The sequence below is a fragment of the Physeter macrocephalus genome, chromosome 8 (genome assembly GCF_002837175.3).
Source record: "Physeter macrocephalus isolate SW-GA chromosome 8, ASM283717v5, whole genome shotgun sequence".
In the NCBI taxonomy this organism is placed as follows: Eukaryota; Metazoa; Chordata; class Mammalia; order Artiodactyla; family Physeteridae; genus Physeter; species Physeter macrocephalus.
In genome coordinates, this window is record NC_041221.1 from 112,781,343 (window position 1) to 112,805,378 (window position 24,036).

At 35.4% G+C, this 24,036-nt stretch overlaps 2 protein-coding genes across 11 annotated transcripts in view; both read right to left on the reverse strand.

Annotated features, from left to right (window-relative positions):
* The window catches only part of PGGT1B (protein geranylgeranyltransferase type I subunit beta), an 85,452-nt gene extending 85,047 nt beyond the window's left edge, over nucleotides 1–405 (reverse strand). For 6 of the 10 annotated variants that reach the window (XM_055086715.1, XM_055086716.1, XM_055086714.1 and 3 more), the window contains exon 1: nucleotides 235–404. In XM_055086715.1, the coding sequence (XP_054942690.1) occupies nucleotides 235–374 (140 nt within the window). In that variant the 5' untranslated portion in view covers nucleotides 375–404. Of the gene's footprint in view, nucleotides 1–234 lie in introns of all 10 variants that reach the window. The other 4 variants (XM_055086718.1, XM_007116248.3, XM_055086719.1 and 1 more) reach the window with 2 other exon arrangements.
* Nucleotides 406–3,342: 2,937 nt separating this feature from the next.
* The window catches only part of CCDC112 (coiled-coil domain containing 112), a 30,626-nt gene continuing 9,932 nt past the window's right edge, over nucleotides 3,343–24,036 (reverse strand). The window contains exons 2-10 of the mRNA XM_007116253.4: nucleotides 20,478–20,599; nucleotides 16,104–16,225; nucleotides 12,970–13,059; nucleotides 10,847–10,922; nucleotides 10,061–10,451; nucleotides 6,525–6,938; nucleotides 4,998–5,093; nucleotides 4,168–4,286; nucleotides 3,343–3,954 (exon numbers count right to left, since the gene is read on the reverse strand). Coding sequence (XP_007116315.1) covers nucleotides 3,924–3,954; nucleotides 4,168–4,286; nucleotides 4,998–5,093; nucleotides 6,525–6,938; nucleotides 10,061–10,451; nucleotides 10,847–10,922; nucleotides 12,970–13,059; nucleotides 16,104–16,225; nucleotides 20,478–20,599 — 1,461 coding nt within the window. The 3' untranslated portion in view covers nucleotides 3,343–3,923. The remainder of the gene's footprint in view (nucleotides 3,955–4,167; nucleotides 4,287–4,997; nucleotides 5,094–6,524; nucleotides 6,939–10,060; nucleotides 10,452–10,846; nucleotides 10,923–12,969; nucleotides 13,060–16,103; nucleotides 16,226–20,477; nucleotides 20,600–24,036) is intronic.

The window sequence follows — 24,036 nt, forward strand, 5'->3', positions numbered from 1 at the left end:
GTGAAAAGGGCGGAACCTGTAGATTCCAAAAGCCCTCGACTTACAGCTCGCCCCAGCCCTCTCGCCGTAGCTCGCGGGAGCGAGGGTGACTGCAGCCCGGCCCGGGAGGGGAAGCAGTGCCGGGTGGGCGGTGGCGCAGCCCTCAGCGGGCGCCCACTTAACCATCAGACTCCACATCGCCTTTCCGGGGGGCCGGGCCCTGTGTCGGCCTCGCTGACTGTGGCCACCAGTTACCTGCTGGTCTCGAGCGAAGAGTAGCGCTCCGGCAAGACCTGGAGGCAGCGCTGGAAGAACCGCACGTGCCGGTCCCGTAGGAAATCCAGCCGCTCTCCCTCTCCACTCCCCGCCGGCCGCTCATCCTCCGTGGCCGCCATACTGCTACGGAAACTACGTCCGCCGCGACCCGGAAGCAGTTGGCTCGCGGCACGAAGAAAACCCAAGGGGCGACACCTGGGGGTCGGGTGGGGAGGGGGCGTGCGCCCTCCGCTTCCCACTTCCGTGATTGAAGCTACACGCTGTCAACGGAAGGCCTTACGTGGCGCTTTCTCCCTCTTATTTCTCCGTAGGTAGCGCACGACCCCGCCTTTTCTACTCTAAGCTCCAAAGGTTTGGAAACACCTCGCAAGCCTTGTAAAATTCAGCCCACAAATCCACAAATCCTTCCAGAACTTTTATCTTGGATATTTGGGAGGAAGTGCAAGGTCAGTAGCTTCAAGTTCGCTTTGAGAAAAGTTAAGGCCCTAAAGAACATGAAGATGGTACATATGAAAACAGAGATGGGCCAGTATAAATTTGCCAACAGACTCATTTTTGGAAGGCCACAGTTTTAAGCTGAATGGATGGAGAAACTCAATCTACAAATCAAATTATTTGGTTATGGGGATAACCAAATGCTTATTAAATAATTATCGATATTACAAAAGTTCAGAGACGTTCCTAGTCCTATAGAATACGAGGAATTGCGCGCGCGCGTGCGCGCGCACACACACGATCAATTTGCAACGGAAAATAAGCACAACGTGTTCTCTACGCATATGCTAAAAAATGAAATAACATAGGCTTCTAGGTTTTTTTTTTTCTTCTTCAAAAAGAGGGATTTAAGTTGCTTCAACCATATATTCTTCCCTTTAAAAGTTTACGATTCAGTATTGGGGGAAAAAAATCCACACAAGGATCAGGCCTGAACTTGGTTTTTATAATCAACTAATAGAAGTTTGGCCATAATTTCAATTGTTAGCTTTCTTAGAAAATGTATTTCTTTAAAAACATACCATGTGGGCTGGAGTTATCCTAATTCACCAATCCAAAGCACCTTGCATAATGTTAGGTACTAGTAACTAATTATTCACAGGTACTCCTGCATGTCTTTAACTATTGCATTAACAACTTCCAGGTCGGGGCAGAGGGCTGTCCTTGGTGCTTCCCTACAAATACAGAGGCCAACAGTCCTTGCCCTTTAGGTATGCCCAGTTTAGAGGAGTTTTCACTCCATTATTACAATGAAGATCTTTCTTACTTACACATATACACCACAAAATGTCTGAAGATGTTCAGAGTGAAATTACATCACATACATATAACTTACTAGAATCAATTATGCACATTCTATATAAGCTCAGAAAGACAATCCTATTCAACCTGGCCCTTAAAGGGAAGCCAATATTTCATCTGATTCTCAGCCCAAGAACCACTAATCTGATCCAAATCTGCAGGAAATACTTCTATGGTGGACTCATTGAGAGATAATATACCTCCTAGGTAAGTAATCACCCACCTTTTCATGGGTGATTCTGACCATACAAGATTTTTGACATACATGTGACAGAATCTAACCCCCTACATAAAATGTCACTCTACATTATTAGTTAAGAAGTGTAAATAGCAAAAGTCTTCAAAGTATAGGAATGATAGAGTATCTATAAAATTGAATACTATTTATCCATCTACATTGTTAGTTAAGAAGTGTAAAGCAAAAGTCTTCAAAGTATAGGAATGATAGAGTATCTATAAAATTGAATACTATTTATCCATTAAATGATAATGTTTGAACTATACAGAAACAGAAAAATATGTGATGTAATGTTAAGTGATTAGTGTAATATCTAAAATGTATTCTAAAACTACCTATTTAAAATATGTAGGTGTACTTTTGGAAGAAATTACCTTAGGGTAGTGGAATTATGGGTGCTTTATAACATTTTTCCTTTAGTGTTTTTTTCTAAATTTCTTATTAATATACTCTTTAATCTGGTATAAGAAATGTTTATTTGACATCTCTTCTATGAGCCTGTAACTGAAGACATTAATTATGTTTATTCTATGTCCTCTATACAAAGGATCCATATGATAAATTCCTCATTTATTTTATCAATAGATTCAGTTAGAAGGACTAGTTTCTTCAAAATACTTCCATACTTACTTTTATTAAAAAAAAATAAAATAAAACAAAAAGCTGTAAGAACCATATCACCCAGTAAGCTTACCTTAGATGCAGGAAACGAAAAGCTGTATTTGTGTACAACAAAAAGCAACACGTTAGAAAGTAATGTATAAGAAACCTTTACTTTTCTGTATCTTGTCGCTGTTCAATTCTGTTTTTAAATTCCCTTGTCCTGTTCTTTGTTTTATTTCTAAACTGCCTCAAATCATTTTAAAAATTTAAGGAGAACAAGTACAATAAATAAAATGGGCATTCCTGATTAAGGATGTTTTATATTAATTCTCTCATTTTGCACCAATAATTGTATAATCAGAATTCAGTTTCCAAAATTTGGAGGCCATCTACTTTGAATATTAACTTTGAAATATGAAAAGGTTTTGACTACTGCTCATAGTAAATTTCTGAGTCATTTGACCTAAATGTATCAAATTACAATTAAAGATACTCTAATATAAAAGTTATAAGAAATGAGTTTCTGTATTTATTATGTATATGATGCCTTTCCTATAAGATGGGAACTAATTAAAATTAGGAACTAAGATTTTTTTAATATGAAAAGTTGAGTCAAATTAAGTTGTGTTTTCATTTACAAAAGTTTGGAAATTTAAAAATTAACTCTTTTGACCAAATATATTAGTCTAGCAATTTTAAAACATTTTAAATACCACTAAGAGAAATCATAGTATTCTAAAGCCAGCTTATTTCAGATGATGTTTCAAAACAGAAGATTTTCATATTTTGAGGCAAACAAAGCAGAAAAGAAAACTGCATCAGCCAAGAAGATGTGAAAGACACAAAATTTTATAAATGTGTGGAGTCCAGAAAGGCTGAAAGGGGATTTGGAATAGCTAAAGGAAACCAAAAAGATTAAATATCAATAATATAAATAATAGGGTATATATGAGATAAGAGGCATATTTTTAAAATAAATATTCTCTATATAAAACAAAGCATGCTTCAAACAAATACAAAATATTTGGTACACAAAAATGTAGTAACTGACAAATTACCAATTTGTTAAACTTAGAAAAAGTACCAACTTATTTCATAACTCAAAAAAAACCAACTTTACATTTTTGTTACTCAAGCTAATTTAGCTCCAAGTTATAAATCTTGCAATTTTGGTTTAAAAATGTTACTCTATGATTGTCTCAATTTATTTTGCTATGCTGTGACAAAAACAAAGTATCTTTCAAGGGTTCTAAGTATTTAAATGAAATACTGTTTCTAACATAGACTTATTCAAGGAACTTTTACATCAATAATAGGCCAACTTATACATTAATTACCCTCTTAGTATAAACAGGAAATACTAATGACAATGCCTCATGGAACTTAATACCTGCCAATTCACATGCAACACAATAATCAATCTGACTAGGCTAGTAATATTTCAAGAACACAGTTAGTTACTCTCTCCTATAACAGAATATGCTAGCATTCTCATCAACTGAATGCCAATTTCATTATCCCATATTCTTTTCTAAACTCCTTGTCTCCAGGTTGGAATAGCCCTAAGGAGAAGAAGAAAAGAGCAATTACAAATATATAGGATATTTTTTAAAAGTCCTGTTTAAATGTTAACTTTTAAAAAGTATATAGATTTGTTTTATCAACTTTTTATTATAAAATACAATATACATACATAAACTGCATAAAATGTATACAATTTATGTGCAGTTTATTAAATTATTATAGAGTGAACACCCATTCTAACTCCTTTTTACCTATGTGGGATATGTAGAAGTGGCCCAGAGCCTGTTGGTCCTATCTTTTTGGTCCGTTCTTCCCAACCTTTGGTAGGTTTGTGAAGTCTAGAGGGATCTCTACTAATGTTGTTTTCAACCTGTAATCAGAAGTAAAATGAGTGCCAGTTAATTTATATGAACTATTAAGTTTGTACTTGTAAGATCCTTAGTAACAGAAAGCAGTTTTAAGGAAAATCCTTGATATTCGCTAGACAGAAATAAAACCGTTTCAGTAAACTTATAATTGTGCTCATATAGCTAAAATAAAATTTGGATTATATCAATCTATTAATAAAGTGTTAATTTAGGATTTTTTTCTAGTTCAATTATTTTATTCTACTTCCACTGTTGTTGTATTTTTTCCTATTTCTATCATGAGGGAAATGTAAAGCAGCAAAGTATGATAGTGATAGAGCCAGACAATAAATTTAAGATAAATAAACACCAGTAAGTCCTCTGTTTTATCCATGAGAGTCACCAGTATCTTTATCACCAATGAAATTAAACAATGCTCATAGCTGCTATAGGTCTAAAATATAGGCTCATATAGGAAGAATGAAGAAAAGAATGAAGAGTAGGAGGAGAGAAGGAATTTAGGGTAAAAGAAAATGAGGTGCTTATAATGTGAAATGGTAGAATTCAAACAACAGCTGCTTAAGTTGTACCAAGTTATTTTTTGTAATATGTAAATAAATAAGTGTGAAATAAAGGAGATGGATAAAAAGAAAATGGATTTTATGTTTGTATCCTTACAAATCAATGAATTAGGATAATAACAATAAAAATAAATTAATCTCAGTACTGAGTACCTTTTCTTTTAATTTTGCCAGTTTTCTTTGTTTTTCTGCCTTTTCATCTTCCTTTGATTGTCTATCTAGAATTTTCAATTCAAGTTTATGTAAATCCTAAAAGACATATACCAACAAAAAAGATAACATTAAGAAATTGAAATTAGCTAGAATTTGTTTCAAAGTTTATTAAAGTAAACTTCAATAAAGTTTTAAAGTAAAATTAAATTACCTTAAGTAGCAATACTCCTTTAATATCAACTTTTTCCAAAAAAAGCTAAGAGCTTTATTTTCTGAATATAAATGTAATACATGCACATCCTTTCTGAATCACCTTCTTTTAGGTGTTTCTTGTTTTATTTTATGGCTCAGTCTAAAACTTCCTTTCTTTTAATGGGTGAGTTAGCCTATTTTCACTTATCAATACAGATATGTCTGGTTTTAGACCTCTCATATATTTTCTGTATAACAGGTTTTCTTTTTTTTCCTAAGCCTTTAATTATGTGACCTGCTTGCCTTTTGGGGGAGTGGATCTTTTGTTATTTAGGGAGATTTTTATATATGAACCAAAAGAAATCCCACTAGTAATGTGTTTTTTTCTATTATTTTTCTTTGTATTTCCCATATTTTTTGCTTTATGAGTGTTGTTCCTATGTATTCTGATGCATATAACAATTCATAACACTTACCTCTCATTTGTACTCTTTTTAATTTTAAAGTACCCTTCCTTGTCTTTTTTAATACATTTGGACTGAATTCCACCCTGTCTGATAAGATTGCAGCTTCTTTCTTTGATTAGGATTTTTCTTATATACATTTGTTTAAAATCACCTATAATCCTCCCTCTCAGCAATAACCTTGATTCCTTTAAGTATATGTTGAGTATCTATAATGTGCTAGACCCTAGGGTAAAGGATGAACAAAAAGGGCAAAACCTCTGCCTTCATGGAGCTTACATTATGGTAGGGAGATGGACAGTGAACTAGTAAGCAAATCACCGGGGAAAAGCCAGATAGTTTGGCAGAGAAAACAAGACTTTCATGGCCTGGCCTGTGGCTACCTTTCCAGCCTTGTCTCCTGCTGGTTCCCATCTCCCAGTTGATGCCATAAAACTACTGAAGTGTTTACAGTTTCCCCCACAAACTACTCTTGTTACATTCCTCCAAGCTGCCCATTCATGTTTCACTCTACTAAGAAAGATCTCCCCTTTCTTCTCTTCCAAGACTCAAGTATCACCTTCTGTCTCACACTCACAGTTACGGTAAGCTTTCCTCCTTGCACATCCACCTCCAAAAGTTCTCTGTCCACACCTCAATCACCACACTGTTTACCATATTATACTGAAGTCCTCTATTTGCATACCAGTCTTTCCCAGTAGACTATAATCTACTAGAAAGCAGGGAGCGTGGCCCACTTAGTTTGGTGTACTAATGCTAGGTCCAGGACAGATATATAAGAAGGATTCAATTAATTTTTGCTGAACTGAACCTGGAAGTAATACCTCCATGTGTATCACTGAAAAATTATTTAGGAAATGTATATACTCACTCTTTCTTGAAACCTGGAAATTTCATCAGCAGCGGTTTTTCTTTTTTCTGCCTTTTCTGTCTTTTCCCTAACCTCCTTTTCAAGTCTCAAAAATTCTTCCTGTTCTTTCTTCTGCTGGGTATAAGTTTCTAGCAGCAATTTTAGTTTACATTGGCGTTGACGTTCTTTCTGCTGCTTTTTCTCCTTCTCTTCCTCTTCTTTTAACTGGGAAGCGTATTTCATTGACATTTCTATACTTTTCTGTTTTTTCCAAGCTTCAACTGCCAATTTCTGCTTCTTTCTTTGTTCTTCTTTTTGCTTTTGATTATCTTCCTGTTTATTGTGAAAAAGCATTGGTATGTTCTCAGCTTTTTCCTTTAACTTGAAAATCTCCTCCTTTTTTTGCTGCTTTTTCGTTTTCCAATTCTGAATAGACTAAATGGTTAAAACATAGCAAGAAAAAATATTTTTAATAGCCAAAAGCATTTTATTTTTTTTTATTTTATTTTTTTATTTGGCCACACTGCACAGCATACGGGATCTTAGTTCCCCAACCAGTGATCGAACCTGGGCCCCGGCAGTGAAAGAGCTGAGTCCTAACCACTGGACTGCCAGAAAAATTCCCACCAAAAACATTTTAAAATACAACCTCAAATCCATCTTTCTTTCTAGAATAGTGATGCAGGATGCTAGTTGCTTAGTTTTTAAAAGTGTTTTTTTAAACCAATGCAGGTTTTTTCTAATTCTGTTTGTAAAAAATTTAATGTATCTTTTAAAACACTGAATAATGGCTATTCCATCGGCCTTTCTCTTCCTCTTTTAATCCCCAGGTACACAAGGACAACACCTCATGAAGTATCCTCCTCCCCTTTACCTCCTTCATTTGTGTTCAGGGGAAACATCCCTTTCCTCTGATCATTTCACTTCTGCTTCCAAATCCTCTTTCTAGGCTTAGAATCCTTTCTGAGTGACCTATCTCTGGTCAAATATCAGAAGAGGAATTAAAAGTGGGGTAGTTGAGAGTATGTGCTCTGAAGCCAGATATCTGGGCCCAAATACTGGTTTTGCCATTTACTAGGTGTAACCTTGGATGAGTCACTAAATGTCTCTGTCCTCATTTTGCTCATCTGTAAGTGGTAGCCAGCACTTCTCAATTAGGGTTGTTGTGAAGTTTAAATGAGCAAATGCCTGGCACATAGTGCTTCATAAGTGTAAAAAAAAAAAAAAAGTAAAATAGCTTCAGATCTTTATATACGGGTATGTAAAGATTATTTAAAATTCTAGCAGCCTTCTGTATGCCATAAAAGAAACGTCCACTGAATTACTTTCCCCTCAAGTTGGGAAATCATTTCCTCATCTTTCCTTATGGTATATCATTCATTTTCATTAAATAAATCCTTATGCTATGTGTACTATATGCAAGACAATGTGACGGGAACCATAGATGATTAAAACAATACCAAATGCCATCTAGTATAGTGCTACTCAAAGTACTGGTCCACAACAATATCAGGAATTCATGCCAGAATGTAAATCAGTGTACTGCTTCCTCAATGAGAAAGTTTTCTATGAAAAAAGTCACCTGAACTAAATATTGTGCTTACTGGGTAGCTGATTCTCATGCAATCATGATAACTCACTGAAGACCAGAATAGTTTGCAAACTAACATCCAGTCCATGCACCAAGTTTGAGCAGCATTGCTTGAGGTGAGATATGTACATAAATACTAGAATACAGAATGTGCCATCGCACATCACACAAGACATATAAACTAGTATTAGTGAAATTCTGAGTGGACTATTTATGTTTGAGTGGGCAGAAAGGAAGCAGCATCTGACCTGGGCAGATTTGGGTAGGTTGATAGTGGAAGGGGGAAGAAAAGGAGGTTCCAAAAAGTGAGAACAAGATAAGCAAGGGTAGTTGGGCCAGAAAGTTCATGGAATGTCTGAAAATAAGTATGTTCATTTAGGTAAAACGCAGGATATATTAAAGGAAGTGGGAGATAAAAATGGTAAATTTCCTACTCAACATTTTAAACTCAACAGATTTGAAACTGCATTCCTGATGCTGTACCCCCAAACTTCCCTCTTCTCTTCCACCATGTCCTACTTCAGTAAATGACACCTCCACTTTCACACCCCCTCTTACCTCACCCCTACATCCACTCAGTGATCAGATATCAGGAAACAGTGGCTGGGAATAAGAAGAGAAAGCCAGAATCCAGGTGGTTTACCTTCATTACAAGAAGCACTGTGTCTGTTCCTTTTCCCTAGAGAGGTGGTTCTCAAACTTTAGCTTGTTAACAGAATAACCTAGAGTACTTTTTAAACACAGATTTTGGGGCCCCGCCCCCAGAGTTGAGATTAGGTCTGGGGTTGGGGCCTGCTAAATTCTAACAAGTTCCCAGGTGATGCTGACTTTGCTGGTCTACAGACCACTCTGATGGCCTGCGGACCTCAAGTTTTCAGTATCCTGGAGAAACAAATCCCAAATAATTCTTAATTGCTTGTTATTCTGAGTTTTAAAAAATGACTTATGTTTCAAAGTTTTTCTTAAAGTTTCAAGTCTTAACCTTACGAACTTATTCAACTTATTTTGGACAGAAACAACTGCAACAACAAATGCCAGCTATTTCTTCTAAGACTTTAGACTACACATGGAATCAAATAGTTCTTTAATGCTCCTTAGGTACATTGTTTGTTGAATTGTCATACCTTTCTTGTTAAACTGATCGAGTTAAAGTTTATCTAGCTGAAGTCTACAAAAAAGTGACGCAGACTTAGACGATCTAAACCCATGGTTCTTGACCAGGGGCAGTTTTTACCCTCCAGGGGACATCTGGTAATGTCTGGAAATATTTTTGAAAACCACAATTCAGGGGGTGCTACCAGCATCTAATGGGTGGAGGTCAAGGATGCTGCCAACCATCCTACAATGCACAGGACAGCCCCCAGAGCAAAGAATTATCCAGCCCAAAGGGTCAACAATGCCAATGTTGAGAAATCCTGATCTAAATCAGAGCCAGAATAATATTTTTGTGAAAATGGAACTTTTTAGGTATTTGCTGCAATTAAGAGTTACCCCTTTACTCTGGAGTTGCCAAAATTTTGAGTCTTTTAAAATAAACAATGAGGCTGAAGTGCCAAAACTAAAAGAAACTTTTGAGTCAAAGAGTTTTCTTTCTACTGCCTCTTTATTTTCTGTTGAAAATAATGTGGCCTTTGCTGGTAAGATGACTCTTATCAAAAGCCTAGGTAAATCTGCATTTCCCACACTTCTAGTGGACACAGAGGGTGTTGCCCACTGTCAGACGTTTTCTGACCCACTGTATTATTTACTGGAGTAGATATGCTGGATGTTGAGGATGTCCAACTATATTTCCACTAAAATGACTTCACTTCTCAATGCCTCAGTTTCACCCTCTATAAGATGGGGGGAAAAACTGTAACATACCTCATGGGGTTGTTGTAAAGTTAATAATACATGTTAAAGAGTTTAGCACAGTCCTAGAACACAAAAATATACACCAAATAATAGCCATTATAATTGTTATTACCTCTTTTTTCCTTTCTTCTAGGGCCAGAAATTTTTGATACCATTTCTCATGCTGTTGAACTTCATCCTGTGTTCTTCCAGGAAGGTGTTCAAGAACTTCTCCCATAAATGCTGGCTTCCCTTTATGCTTGTTTCTCACCTTTACAAAGTTCTGGTGATCATAATCATCCCAGCCCCCTTGTCGCCCTCCTGCTTGCTGAAGGAATTTTTCAAACTCTACCACTTCTTCTGGAAGAGTACTTGGTGTTACTTTGTCTACAGGAACTTTGCTCAACATTGCTCTGAAAGCTTTCTCTGTTTCTGAATTATCCAAAGCCCAGGTGTCAATTTTTCTTGATATGGCACACAACTCATTATTAGTTGTTTTCTCTTCTTTAATAAGCTCTTCATAGCTAAAATTTTAAAAATAAAGTTTGAAAAATAAGATACAAACCAATCCATATTAACCCTTCATTGTTCTTCAAATTTTATTATTCCCAACTCTTTTGATGTCATCTTCTCCACTTTACATTATTAACATTTATAAATCTAAGCCTTAAAAGAGTTTCCTCAGAGAAAAAACAATCTTTCAAATTCTTATTTGAGATTTTATAGTGTCCAAATATAAATGAAAATTCACTTCAAACATGAAAAGCAGTCTAAAACCTAAAGCAAAAGAAAAGAGGTTTTATATTGCCTTTGTGTAAGACTAGTATTAAATACATAACAATAAAATAGTTTACATACAACCTAGTAAAGAGTTGTTGAAAAAAAGATAATTGTATATTAAAATGTATTTAAAACATACATCAACCTCTGCTCTTCCTTAAAAGTGTTAATTGCATTTTCAATTTCTTCCATCATTTCTCTGAGCTTTTCAACAACTGTAAAAAAAAAAAAAGGAAAAATTATGTTATGTCATATTTTATTATGACTAAGAATTAAAAATTAGGAAGAAAATTAGAATGTTCCCTTAATTTAAAAACATTTCTTAGCCTAAAGGATAAGAAAAAAATGTGCTTTTAAAAAGTGAATTTTTATGATTGCAGTTTTTTGATTACAGATTTTTTCCTATGCACATATCTTAAATATCATTTTTTCCAAAAAAATGCTTTATACCACATATAATTTTTTGTGACATGTACTTTTTCTTTAACAAAATGCTGTAGTTAGTTAACTTTCCATATCAGTATACATATGGCTACTTCATTCTTTTTATGGCTACATGGTATTTCATTGTCTAATGCTACCCTAATTCATTTAATTAATTCTCCAACTGATGAACCTTTAAATAGATGCAATGCTGTAGTAACTATCTTTGCATACATATTTTTGCATGCTCAAATAAATATTTTTATTTTATTTTTCATTTTTATTTTATATCAGAGTATAGTTGATTAACAATGTTGTGCTAGTTTCAGGTGTACAGCAAGGTGATTCAGTTATACATATACATGTATCTATTCTTTCTCAAATTCTTTTCCCATTTAGGTTATTATAGAATATCGAGCAGAGTTCCCTGTGCTATACAGTAGGTCCTTGTTGACTATCTATTTTAAACATAGCAGTGTGTACATGCCAATCCCAAACTCTCAGTCTATCCCTGCCCCCTCAAATAAATACTTTTAGAGGATAATTGATAACCTTAAATGCTAAATCAAAAAAGTATGCCCACTTTACAGTATGCTAAATACTGTCACACTGTCCTTCAAAGAGGCTCTATCTCTTTACAGTTCTTGAGAGTGCTCCTTCCCACGTAATTCTAGCCAGTTCCAAAATAACCAAAAATTTATTGTCATTGATTTAATTGATATTTTTATAATAATTAATAAGCCTGTGCACTTTTTCACATGTGTTTTGTGTTTCTTTTGCTATAATATGCAACTTACAATCTTTGCCCATTTTTCTGTTGCTCTAATTTGTAGGTACTCTTTACACATTATGGATATTAGCTTTTAAAGTTACATATATACTGCTAATATTTTCCTAATTTGTATTTCAACTTTGCTTATGGGTTTGAGATATTTTTTAATAGTCAATTATGTCCACTTTTTTCTTTATGGTTTCTGATCTTTGTCATTCTTATAAATTATAATACAATTATAAAAATATTAGCCCATGTTCCTTTCTAATATTTTAATGGTTTCATGTATTAATTTAATAAATAATATTTATATTTACTATTTTTTATTGCTTACTATGTTATAAGCAGTGCATAAATGCTTTATGTGCATTGTCTCACTTCATTCCTGCAACAACTCTATGAGTTAGGTTGTATGATTATCTCCATTTTAGAGCTAAGTAAATGAAAGCTCAAAGAGATCAGGTAACTTCCCTAAAATCACTTAACTGATAGTTCAAGGATTTGACCCAACATGTGTCTGATTCTTAAGTCCATACATCTTGAACACTTTACTGTATTGCTTTGATCTCTCAGGAATGAATGTTGGCTTAAGCAAGGAGGTAAGGATACAATTTTGTTTTTCACAAATGACTAGAATTTGCCCCAATACTACTTAGCCATTCCCTTGGGTATTTGAAATGCCTCTGAAAGGCAATAATTTCAAAAAGCAAATGATGGGAAAACACTAGGCTAAGAATCAAGAAATCAGTCTTTTTTTCCTCTTCATCAGATGAATCTGAATCTTTGCATACCACAGATTCTTCATCTTGTATGTGACACTATTATCTGTTCTGTCTACTTCATAATTTGTAAGGGTTTGATAGCATTTTAAAGATTAAAAAAATACATTAACACCAGATATTACAGTTTTCTGATGTATCCTTATTAATCCCTAACCAAAAAGTAGGGCTTAGCTCCTCCATTAATGCCAAATAGAAAAATTCTTACTAGAAAAGTATAAACTTTTCTAATGAACAAAAGAAAAAACTAATACATAAGAAAAAAATATAAAATCTAAATTTACTTACAATCAGGTGTAGGCTTCACATCTTTTAACTGATGCTGAAGTTTCTTTACATTGTTGTGTATTTTGGCCAATTGTTGCTGGATTTTTACTCCTGTAGGGGAGAAGTATGTACTTTAAAATAACTCTGTGACAAATGTGGTTCAGGATTCTTCACACGAGACTGATCACCACCATTTAATAAATGATAGTGAACAGCAATTAAATAATGAACAAAAGATGGTTATTTATAAGTGTCAAAACAGCCTGAACAAACTCTTGCTCTAACTAAAGCATCTCTCAATTTCCTCTAATGTTTTAAAGCACAACAGGCTAAATCTTACTATAACCTGTGCCAAGGAAATGTCCTTGGAAATTTTTTTTTAAACTCTAGAGACTGAGTTATTGGACACTCAAATACATGGATCAGTAGCATAGGTTTAGTCATGTTTTGTTCTTTAACAGTTTTTTTCTTTCTCTTTTAATTTGTTATAATTTACGGACATAGATTTTGACCTCAACTATTCTTGGAATATTAAAACTGTCTAACCAATATTAATTCTATGAATACTGACAAACTTCCTAGTGAGAATTAACTTCATCTAAACACATCCTCTAAGATGGGTCTGGTGATACCCACTGGTGTCACAGTCACGGCCTTGAGGCGATGTCTCAGGTGCCATTTACTGGTATGTATGCTACAGGTTGCCAAGCTCAGCCAAAGGACCAGTCTGAAGAAAAGTGTTAGGCCCACAATAAAAGCCTGAAGAACAGAAGAGGGTCTCAAAGCCATTTTGAGATGTTCCGTATCAGCAGCAGGAAGACTGGATTCTTCTTTCATATTTTCTTTCCAAAGTTGTAATCTTACTTTAATATTTACTTAAATTATTAGGCTAAAGTCAAATATTCATATACATATTCATATAATAGTAATATTTTATCATCTTTGGTTATTTTACTTATGCACCCCCCTTATTTTTTTGCAACTTTTCCACAAATGAACATGAGGCACCAAAAGGCTGTGTTCAAAAGTCCTTAAAAGCAATTATTTTTTTAAAAGTTTACCTTTAGGCCTGAAGTCAGTGCTAATATTCAAAACAAACCTCAAATATGTGTATGTGACTTTGGCTTGTTCTATTTTTTATTAAAATTCAAGCGTTCCATAAAAGTAGAAACTTTATCCAATGTATTTTATAGAGTCTTACTGTTGAAACTTTAGATCAAGAAACTTCCCTAGTAAAGTAATCAGGAAAGTGTTTTTTGTTATTTTATTTTTGCCATAGTTTGATCAGCTACAGTGATACTGCTATAGGGCAAATGATCTTTTTATTTTTTTAATTAATTAATTAATTAATTTTTTGGGCTGCATTGGGTCTTCTTTGCTGTGCGGGCTTCAGTAGCTGTGGCTTGCAGGCTCTAGAGTACAGGCTCAGTAGTTGTGGCGCACGGGCTCAGCTGCTCTGTGGCATGCGGGATCTTCCCAGACCAGGGCTCAAACCCGTGTCCCCTGCATTGGCAAGCGGATTCTTAACCACCAGGGAAGTCCGGGCAAATGACCTTTTATTAATTCATTTGGAACTGACATTCTGCACTGTAGGCAAACCATTCAAGTACAATATTACATAAATTCAGGCTAAAATTGTGGCATGATATTTGATGTAAGGAATATGTATTTAGTACTCCTGAGCTGTGATACGTGAAGGGGAAATTTCTATATCCTTATACTAACACAGTGCATTCCTTTTTCTCCTAGATAAGATAAAAACAAAGTGTGAATAAAGAGAGGCAAAATTGTAGAAGAGAAATAAAATGATAAAAATAAAGTTGCCTTAAAAGGGGGAAAATCAAATAATTTAAAAGGCACAGAATGGAGACACTCTACTTAATGGCATGACTGAGAGACAGAAAGATCAGCCTTGCTGTTGTCTGTAAAAGAACTGAGGGACATTAAGAAATATTAAACAAGGGATGTTTAGATTCCTTTATGAATCAAAGAGGAGAACTGGAAATTTGGCATTTATGTTAGGTCTTATCATTCCAACACAAGAGGGAGAATGATTCTTGCCACTATCTCACAAAAGATGACTTTTTAGGGCTTCCCTGGTGGCGCAGTGGTTGAGAGTCCACCTGCCAATGCAGGGGACACGGGTTCGTGCCCCAGTCTGGGAAGATCCCACATGCCGCGGAGCGGCTGGGCCCGTGAGCCATGGCCGCTGAGCCTGCGCATCCGGAGCCTGTGCTCCGCAACGGGAGAGGCCACAACAGTGAGAGGCCCGCATACCGCAAAAAAAAAAAAAAAAAAAAAAAAAGACTTTTTAAAATAGCACAATCTTACATTCTGAAAGGAAAAACTTATTAAAATATTCTTTTAATTGACTATAAGGGAATCCCATGAGCAGTATAATCTCTATATAATACGCCTTAATATTTTATAAAGCTTAGTGGGTTGATAACCATTATTTTTCCTTTACTTAAAGCTAAGATGTTTTTATTATTATAACATAAGGACTTTGCAGAATATAAAATCTACTCTACAAGGAAACAAAGTATTCTTGTAGAATTCTTTTTTAAGGCCAATATTTAGTAAACTGTTAACAATGATTAATATTCATAACAAACAACAGAACATATTCACTGTACAACCTCTAAGGCACTTTCTTATATATTATTTCATCAGATGCACAGACAGCTCTACTATGGTAGAAATGGTAGGTTTTATATCACAAACAAGTAAACTCCAGTTTAAGCAATTATGTGACTTGACCACTTCATACCACTAAGTACAGGTTCTGAATCTGTTGATGCTTACTTAGTCCGGGGCTCAATCAGTAAGATCGTGGTGATGAGCTAAGATCAGACAGCCCAGGAATCAACTTCCCTTTACTTTAAAAAAATTTAACAGCATTAATTGTTTTGACAATCAGAAAATAAAACCCTCTTTTTCCTATTAAAATTAAAGAAATATACACAGAAAACAATCCAGTCAGAATAACTAAATAGTGACCCGAAAAAATAAATACATATCCCTAAAAGATAAACTCATTACCAGCTAGAAAGTATCTTGATAGAGAAAATAACACAGTCAATGAACAAAGACAAAGCACAGGGCAAACCTATAACTTTATATCTCAGGTTTTGTTCATTATGAACTCAACTTACTGTCTGTTTTCCGGCTGTTAATCAATTTATTTTCCAATTCTTCCAGCATACTATGTTCAATTCTGAAGTCACTTTTTTGGTTGTAGAAATGATTGTGTTTATCTTTTTCTATGTTAATAACTCTTTAGGGAAAGAAACAAATAGTGTAAATATGATTTAAGTATATTTTTAATTGTTTAAAATATGAAGATGCTTACAATCTGTACTTTATATTTGGATTAATTTATCTGAGGATTCAAAATATAATTACTTGGATCAATAAGGCTAAGGAATCAAAATAGTAGTTAGAAAACTGTTAAGTTCAACTAAAATCAAGAGTAATTTGAATTGTTACTTAAGTTACAAAATGTTAATTTAAGAAAATTTAATCATAGACTTGCTTTGAAAATACATAAACTTTTGGCTATTGATTCCAACTCAATCTCACCGTGAGCTGAAAATTGTCATCACTGCTGATGGCTGCTTTCAATAGGAGATACTGTTAACTTTGTAGCATGAGCCAAGACATTTAACCTCTCCAGGCATGAACATCCTCATCACTAAAAAGTGAATAATAACAACTCACCACTACCCAACAGGGCTGTGATTAACATTGTATGAGATAATATATGTGAGGGATCTTTATACAGTAAAATGCACTATGGAAATCCAAGTTATTAATATTAGTAAAACTAAAACTTCAAAAGGCAAACAATCTAGGAATTTTCGTATATTTAAGGGATACTGTCTACATTTACTTCAAAGCTTCCTTCGTCTCATCCTTGCTGCTTGGCTTTAGTCCATCTACCTATTGGTAGGTAGGACTTTTATTTTATTTTATTTATTTATTTATTTATTTATTTTTTTTTTTGTGGTATGCGGGCCTCCCTCTGTTGTGGCCTCTCCCTTCGCGGAGCACAGGCTCCGGACGCGCAGGCTCAGCGGCCATGGCTCACGGGCCCAGCCGCTCCGCGGCATGTGGGATCCTCCCGGACCGGGGCACGAACCCGGTTCCCCTGCATCGGCAAGCGGACGCGCAACCACTGCGCCACCAGGGAAGCCCTGGTAGGACTTTTAATGTTAGCTTGAACCCTGGGGTAAAACAAAACAATTACCATCAAGAAACTTTTTTTAGTTGGACAAAGAAATTTACTTTCTCAACACCTGTTTTCTTTCTCCCACAAAGTGGAAATTAATATGACTACTTCTCCATTAATCCTGAATTTAATGAGTGGTGGAGTATCTCTGGCCACTGACTTAATTTCATATAACCCGAGGGGCAACTATCTAAGGTAGAGTTTCCCATTCTTCTTCACTTGCCACACATAGAGAAAAATTTAATATTCATAAGGCATACTGGGGTAAACAGATGAGAATGTCACAGGCCCTACCTGGCTGCTCCAAAGACTGAGGAGGTCATAACTTGCACGTATGTTGGGAAAGGAAGGAAGGGGTAGAACAGAGACATCAAATAGATGTCAGTCTGCAGGTCAACTCTAACAGATTGAGGGTGGCTACTGGAGTCCTGCACTGAGGACTCCAGCCCATGTAGTCTCTGGTTGGGGTGGGGGAAGTTACTATGATCAAATAGAAATGTCTGTCATGGACACAGGATATGAGACGACAGTAAGTAAGTTATGTTTTGATATTCCTGGATTAGAAATATTAACCTATAAAGACATTCAAAACATAATAATGGAGACAAATTGCCAAACATATGAAAAGGTGTTCAACCTCACTCATAACATGAGAAATAAATATTAAAACTATACCATAGTAACACTGTATACCTATCAGACTAGGGAAAAAAACCACAACTTTAAATAATATATTCTGATGATAAAACTGTGATGAAATGGGTCCTCTCATATATTGTTGGTGAAATCATAAATTGCCTATGGAGGACAATTTAGCAATATTCATCACATTTGCAAATTCATATATCTTTGACCCAGCATTTCTACTTCTAGGAATTGTTCCTAAAGATACACTCACACATGTGCAAAATAATGTGAACCTATGTGGAAACTGCAATTAATTCAGCATTATTTGTTATAACATAAGATTTACTATAACCTAAATGTCTATTACTAAGGGGCAGGTTAAATAAATGATGGTACACTCCTACAGTGGAATACAATGCAGTAGTACCGTGTTCTATGTACTGATAAGGAAAGATCTCCAAGATACACTCTTTTTTAACAAAGGTTTTATATGAAAATGTTAGATATACCCAAAAGTAGAGAATGGTAAACTGACTCCCCTCAGATAGCTTCATACGATATATACCTCATATCACTCTGATTCACTCAACAATTTTACCTTTTTCCTCTCTTGGTTCAGCTACCTTTTCTTATCTTTTCTCTTCCTTTTTTCCTTAAGTATTCTAAAGTAAATCTACTACATTATGTAGTTTCACCCCAACATACTTCAGTGTGCATTTCTAGAGATTATGGATGCTTGACGTATATAATTATAATGCCATTATCATGCCTGACAAAATCAATAATTCCTTGGTATCTAGGATATATTCTTAAGTTAAAAAAAAAACAAAACAAGATGCAGAACAGTGTATACAGTATGGTACCATTTATATAAAAAAGGAACCATCTGAATATGTCTTTTTATTTCCTTATAAGTACATAAAATATCTCTGGAAGGATACACAAGAAACTAAAACTACTAGCTGAGGGGAAGGGAAGTGTTTGAAACAAAGACCTTCCACTGTGGACCCGTTGATATGAACTGATTTTTGAATTATGTGAATGTATAACCTATTCTGAAAATAAAACAATTATATTACAAATGGTGTTCTTTCCTTTGTATCCAATGAGAATTGTTGGATTCAATTTCAATGGATTTTTCTAATACTCTTGTTTTTTTTTTTTAATTTTCTAAAAATTTTATTTATTTATTTATTTTTGGCTGCGTTGGGTCTTCATTGCTGCACAAGGGCTTTTCTCTAGCTGTGGCAAGCGGGGGCTACTCTTCATTGCAGTGCATGGGCTTCTCATTGCGGTGGCTTCTCTTGTTGCAGAGCACAGGCCCTAGACGCGTGGGCTTCAGTAGTTGTGGCATGCGGGTTCAGTAGTTGTGGCTCACGGGCTCTAGAGGACAGGCTCAGTAGTTGGGGTGCACGGGCTTAGTTGCTCCGTGGCATGTGGGATCTTCCCGGACCAGGGCTCAAACCCGTGTCCCCTGCATTGGCAGGAGGATTCTTAACCACTGCGCCACCAGGGAAGCCCGCTAATACTCTTTCAATGAGTTTTTCTAAAACCTTACAACAGATGAAGGAAGATTAATCAGTTACAAAACCTACACATACTGATAGACAAGGTATCTATCTGTACTGGCATAATCTACTGGTTTGCTATATATATGGACATTAACCGCCTGGTGGATTACCCTATCTAGAGAGAAACATGACCAGAATTCTTAACCTAGAGTCCAATTCTATCTAAGGTAATGCATTTTGGAAATTTTTTAAAAAATTGTATTTTATCAAATTCTGAGTATTAAAAATATAAAAATTATACAAATACAGTGAGAAATCAATCTCACAAGACTACAGTACAGTATAACTTTTCAAAATTCAAACAGTACACTTTTTATTGGTAGAATTTCTAAACAGACCCAACTGCCACTAATTCTGGTCCAGAGACTATTTCTTACAAATGACTCCTTTTCTCTTGGTTCCTTAGCAAACTGATATTGTATAAATTCAGAGCAGTGTTTTTAGAAAGCCTCCAACTATAGGATACGGTTGGGTGTTCTGAATACTAACTCTTTTATCTTTACTCATGATATTCATCATATCATATGGTGCTACTGATAATGTTAAACATTCAGTAAATATCACTGGTTATTTTAAAAATACATATACGCTAAAACTTAAAATAAATGCCAACTTCTCAATTATTCTAGTCATAATGTGCAGGATGGATCTGAAAGGGCAGAGACCAAGGAAGGGAAACCAATGAAAAGGCCAATAAAAAAAAACTCAAGGGTACAGCACAGACTTTTCATTAAAATTATTCACCTACTCAAAAAGATTTACTAAGTGCTCACCTTGGTAAGTAAAAATGTATTTAATCTGTTACTTGATATATGTGATCTAAAGAAATAACTTTCGTTTTTGTTGATATACACTGTCTCAAAATGGTAAAAATAAATAAATAAAATTTAAATAACTACTTAAAATTAACTTTATACTAAATAGCTTATTATCATTTGTCTATTTCACACTTCTCACCTTTCTCTTGTTTTACATCTGAAAGACTAGTGACTAGAATTTCATAACTTAGTGTGGGATTGGACAGGGTAGAGTAGAATTTTTATACTGTTCACCATAAAATGGCTAGTAATGTTATTTGAAGATAATGTTTTTATACTTACTGATTTTTAAATTTTTCTGCTGTACGTACGAATTCTGCTTTCTTAGTCCGACTAACTTTCTGCTTCCAGTTTTGAAGCTGAAAAGGACGAATTCCACCTGAAGTACCAAAACAGCCATCATTCTGAATAGAAAACAAAAATAAATTTATCCTCAATAAAAAAATGGTAGGAGATGAAGGTGGAATTTTTTTCAGAGAAAAAATATCAATGATGGAGTTTCTCAGGGGATAATTTGGGGGCCAATCTTATTTAATTTTTAAAAATACATTTTGTGGAAGAAAGAATATCTATCTTAAAATGCTAAATTAGTAAGTAAGATATGTAAAGTCTTCAGGGATTTTCAGAAAAAGATCTAATTCTTTCATTCAATCAGTCATTTACCAATATGTATTGAACACTTATGATGTGACAGGTGCTGCACTAGACACTAGGGAAACAATGATAGCCCATGATAATATGGCCCTTGACTTAAAGTCTAGTGAGGGGAACAGACTTAAAAAGAAAAGAGTAAATAAGCAATAAATTTTTTAAAAAATATGGTAAGTGCTGTTAAGGAAATAAACGATGTTGAGATGAAGATAATGGGGCAAAGCGTTGTTTTTTTTTCTTTTTTTTTTTTCAGGTAGAATGGCCACAGAAGGTCTATTTGAGGGGATGATGTTTAAGGAAGAATGGAGCCAGCCATGCCAAAAACTATAGGGAAAGGTGTGCCAGGCAGAGGGACTAGCACGTGCAAAAGCCCTAGAGCAGGAAAAACCTTGGCTAGTTAAAGCAGAGAAAAGGCAACTGTGACACGAGATTAGTAAAGTGCAGAGTAAAGTAGGAGATGAGGATACAGAGGTAGGCAAGTGGCACATCACACCAGCATTTTAAGTCACTAGGGGAGTCTGGATTTTACTGAAGGGTTTAGAGTAGGAGAATGCCACGATACACTTAATTTTTAAAGGAAATCCTTCTGGCTATTTTTTTGGAGAATAAACTGATGGAAGGTGGAGGAGGAGGTGAGGCAAGACTGGAAGCAGGAGAATCAATGAGGCAGGTGACGCAGCAACACAGACAAGGAAAGATGGTGTTCACGGCTACCAGGGTGATGGTGAAGATTAAAATTAAGAAGACTAAATATATCTGGGAGGTATAACCAAGAGGAATTGCTGACAGCCTGGATGTGGGAGATAAAGAAAAAAGGAAACAAGCCTTTAAATTTCGAGAAGCAAGCAAGAATAAAGTAATGAATTTAGGAAATACTTCTAAAATTGAGATATAATCCACATACCATAAAATGTATACATAAAGTTTACAATTCAGTGGTTTTTAGTATATTCACAAAGTCGTGCAACTATCAACACTATCTAGTACCAGAATATTTCCATCATATCAAAAAGAAACCCTGTACTCATTAAGCAGTCACTCCCCATACCCCTAGGCAGCCATTAATCTATTTTCCAACTCTATGGATTTGCCTATTCTGGACAATTAATATAAACAGGATCATACAATATGCAACCTTTTCTGTCTGGTTTCTTTCACTTAGTATAATTTTTTTTAATTTATTTAATGTATTTATTTATCTTTGGCTGCGCTGGGTTGTTGTTGCTGCACGGGCTTTCTCTAGTTGCGGTGAGCAGGGGCTACTCTTCGTTGCGGTGCCCGGGCTTCTCATTGCAGTGGCTTCTCTTGTTGCGGAGCACAGGCTCTAGGCGCGTGGGCTTCAGTAGTTGTGGCTCGCAGGCTCTAGAGCGCAGGCTCAGTAGTTGCAGCGCATGGGCTTAGCTGCTCCATGGCATGTGGGATCTTCCTGGAACAGGGATTGAACCCGTGTCCCCTGCATTGGCAGGCGGACTCTCAACCACTGAGCCACCAGGGACGTCCCTAGTATAATGTTTTTTAAGATTCATCCACGTTGTACCAGGAATCTGTACTTCATTCCCTTTTATGGCTAAGTCATATTCCATACGGATCTAGCATATTTTGTTTATCTACTCATCAGTTAATGGACAATGGGGTTACTTTCACTATTTGGTCAATATGCATAATGCTACTAAGAACATTTGTGTACAAGTTTAAGTATGAATATATGTTTTCAATTTTCTTGGGTATATACCTAGCAGTGGAATTTCTGGATCATAGGTAACTCTTTAAAACTCCCCTTTAAAAATTTCGTGTTTTTTTTTTTAAGCTGTAAGCATTCTTATAAGTCCCTTATCAGATAAATGATCTGCAAATATTTTCACCAATTCTGAGTTGCCTTTTCACTTCCCTGATAATGTCTTTTGAAGCACAAAAGTTTTGAAAAAGTGCCAAACTGTTCTCCACACTGGCTGCACCATTTTACATTCCCACCAGCACTATCTGGGGGTTCCAGTTTCTTCACATCCTCACCGACACTTGTTATTGTCTATCTTTTTTATTACAGTCATCCTAATAGATGTGAAATGGTTTCTCACAGTGGTTTTTCATTAGTCCATAATGACTAATGATACTGAGCATCTTTCCATGTACTTACTGGCTATTTCTTTGGAGGAATATATACTTATATCCTTCCCTATTTTTAAAATTGGGTTGTGTTTTTATTTTTGAGTTGTAAGAGTTATTTATATATTTTAGATATGTCCTTATCAAAATATGATTTGTAAATATTTTCTCCCATTCTCTGACCCATCTTTTCAGCTTCTTGATAAGGTCCTTTGAAGTACAGAGTTTTAAATTTTGATGAAGTCCAATTTATTTTATCTTCAGTTGCTTGTGCATTAGATGTCATATAGAAGACACCATTACCTAATTAAAGGTCATGAGAACTTACATCTAAGTTTTCTTCTAAGAGTTTTTTTTAATAGATGCTGGCAACATGAGATTTATTTATTTATTTATTTATTTATTTATTTATTTATGGCTGTGTTGGGTCTTCGTTTCTGTGTGAGGGCTTTCTCCAGTTGTGGCAAGCAGGGGCCACTCTTCATTGCGGTACGCGGGCCTCTTACTATCGCGGCCTCTCTTGTTGAGGAGCACAGGCTCCAGATACGCAGGCTCAGTAACTGTGGCTCACGGGCCTAGTTGCTCCGCGGCATGTGGGATCTTCCCAGACCAGGGATCAAACCCGTGTCCCCTGCATTGGCAGGCAGATTCTCAACCACTGCGCCACCAGGGAAGCCCCGAGTTTTACAGTTTTATCTCTCACATTTAGGTTTCTAATCCATTTTGAGTTAATTTTTATATGTGGTGTGTGGGAGAAGTCCAACTTCACTCTTTTGTATGTGAATACACCATCTGTTGAAAAGACTATTCTTTCCTTATTGAATTATATTAGCACCCTTGTTGAAAATCAATTGCCCACAAATGTAAGGGTTTACTCTTAACTCTCACTGGTATGTCTATCCTTGTGCCAGTACCATACTGTTTGATTACTGTAGCTTCATAGTAAATTCTGAAATTAAGAAGTGTGAGTTCTCCAACTTTGTTCTTTTTCAAGATTGTTTTGACTATTCTGGGTCCCTTAAATTTCCCATATGAATTTTAGGATCAGATTGACAGTTTCTGCAAAAAAAACAAAAAAAGGCAGCTG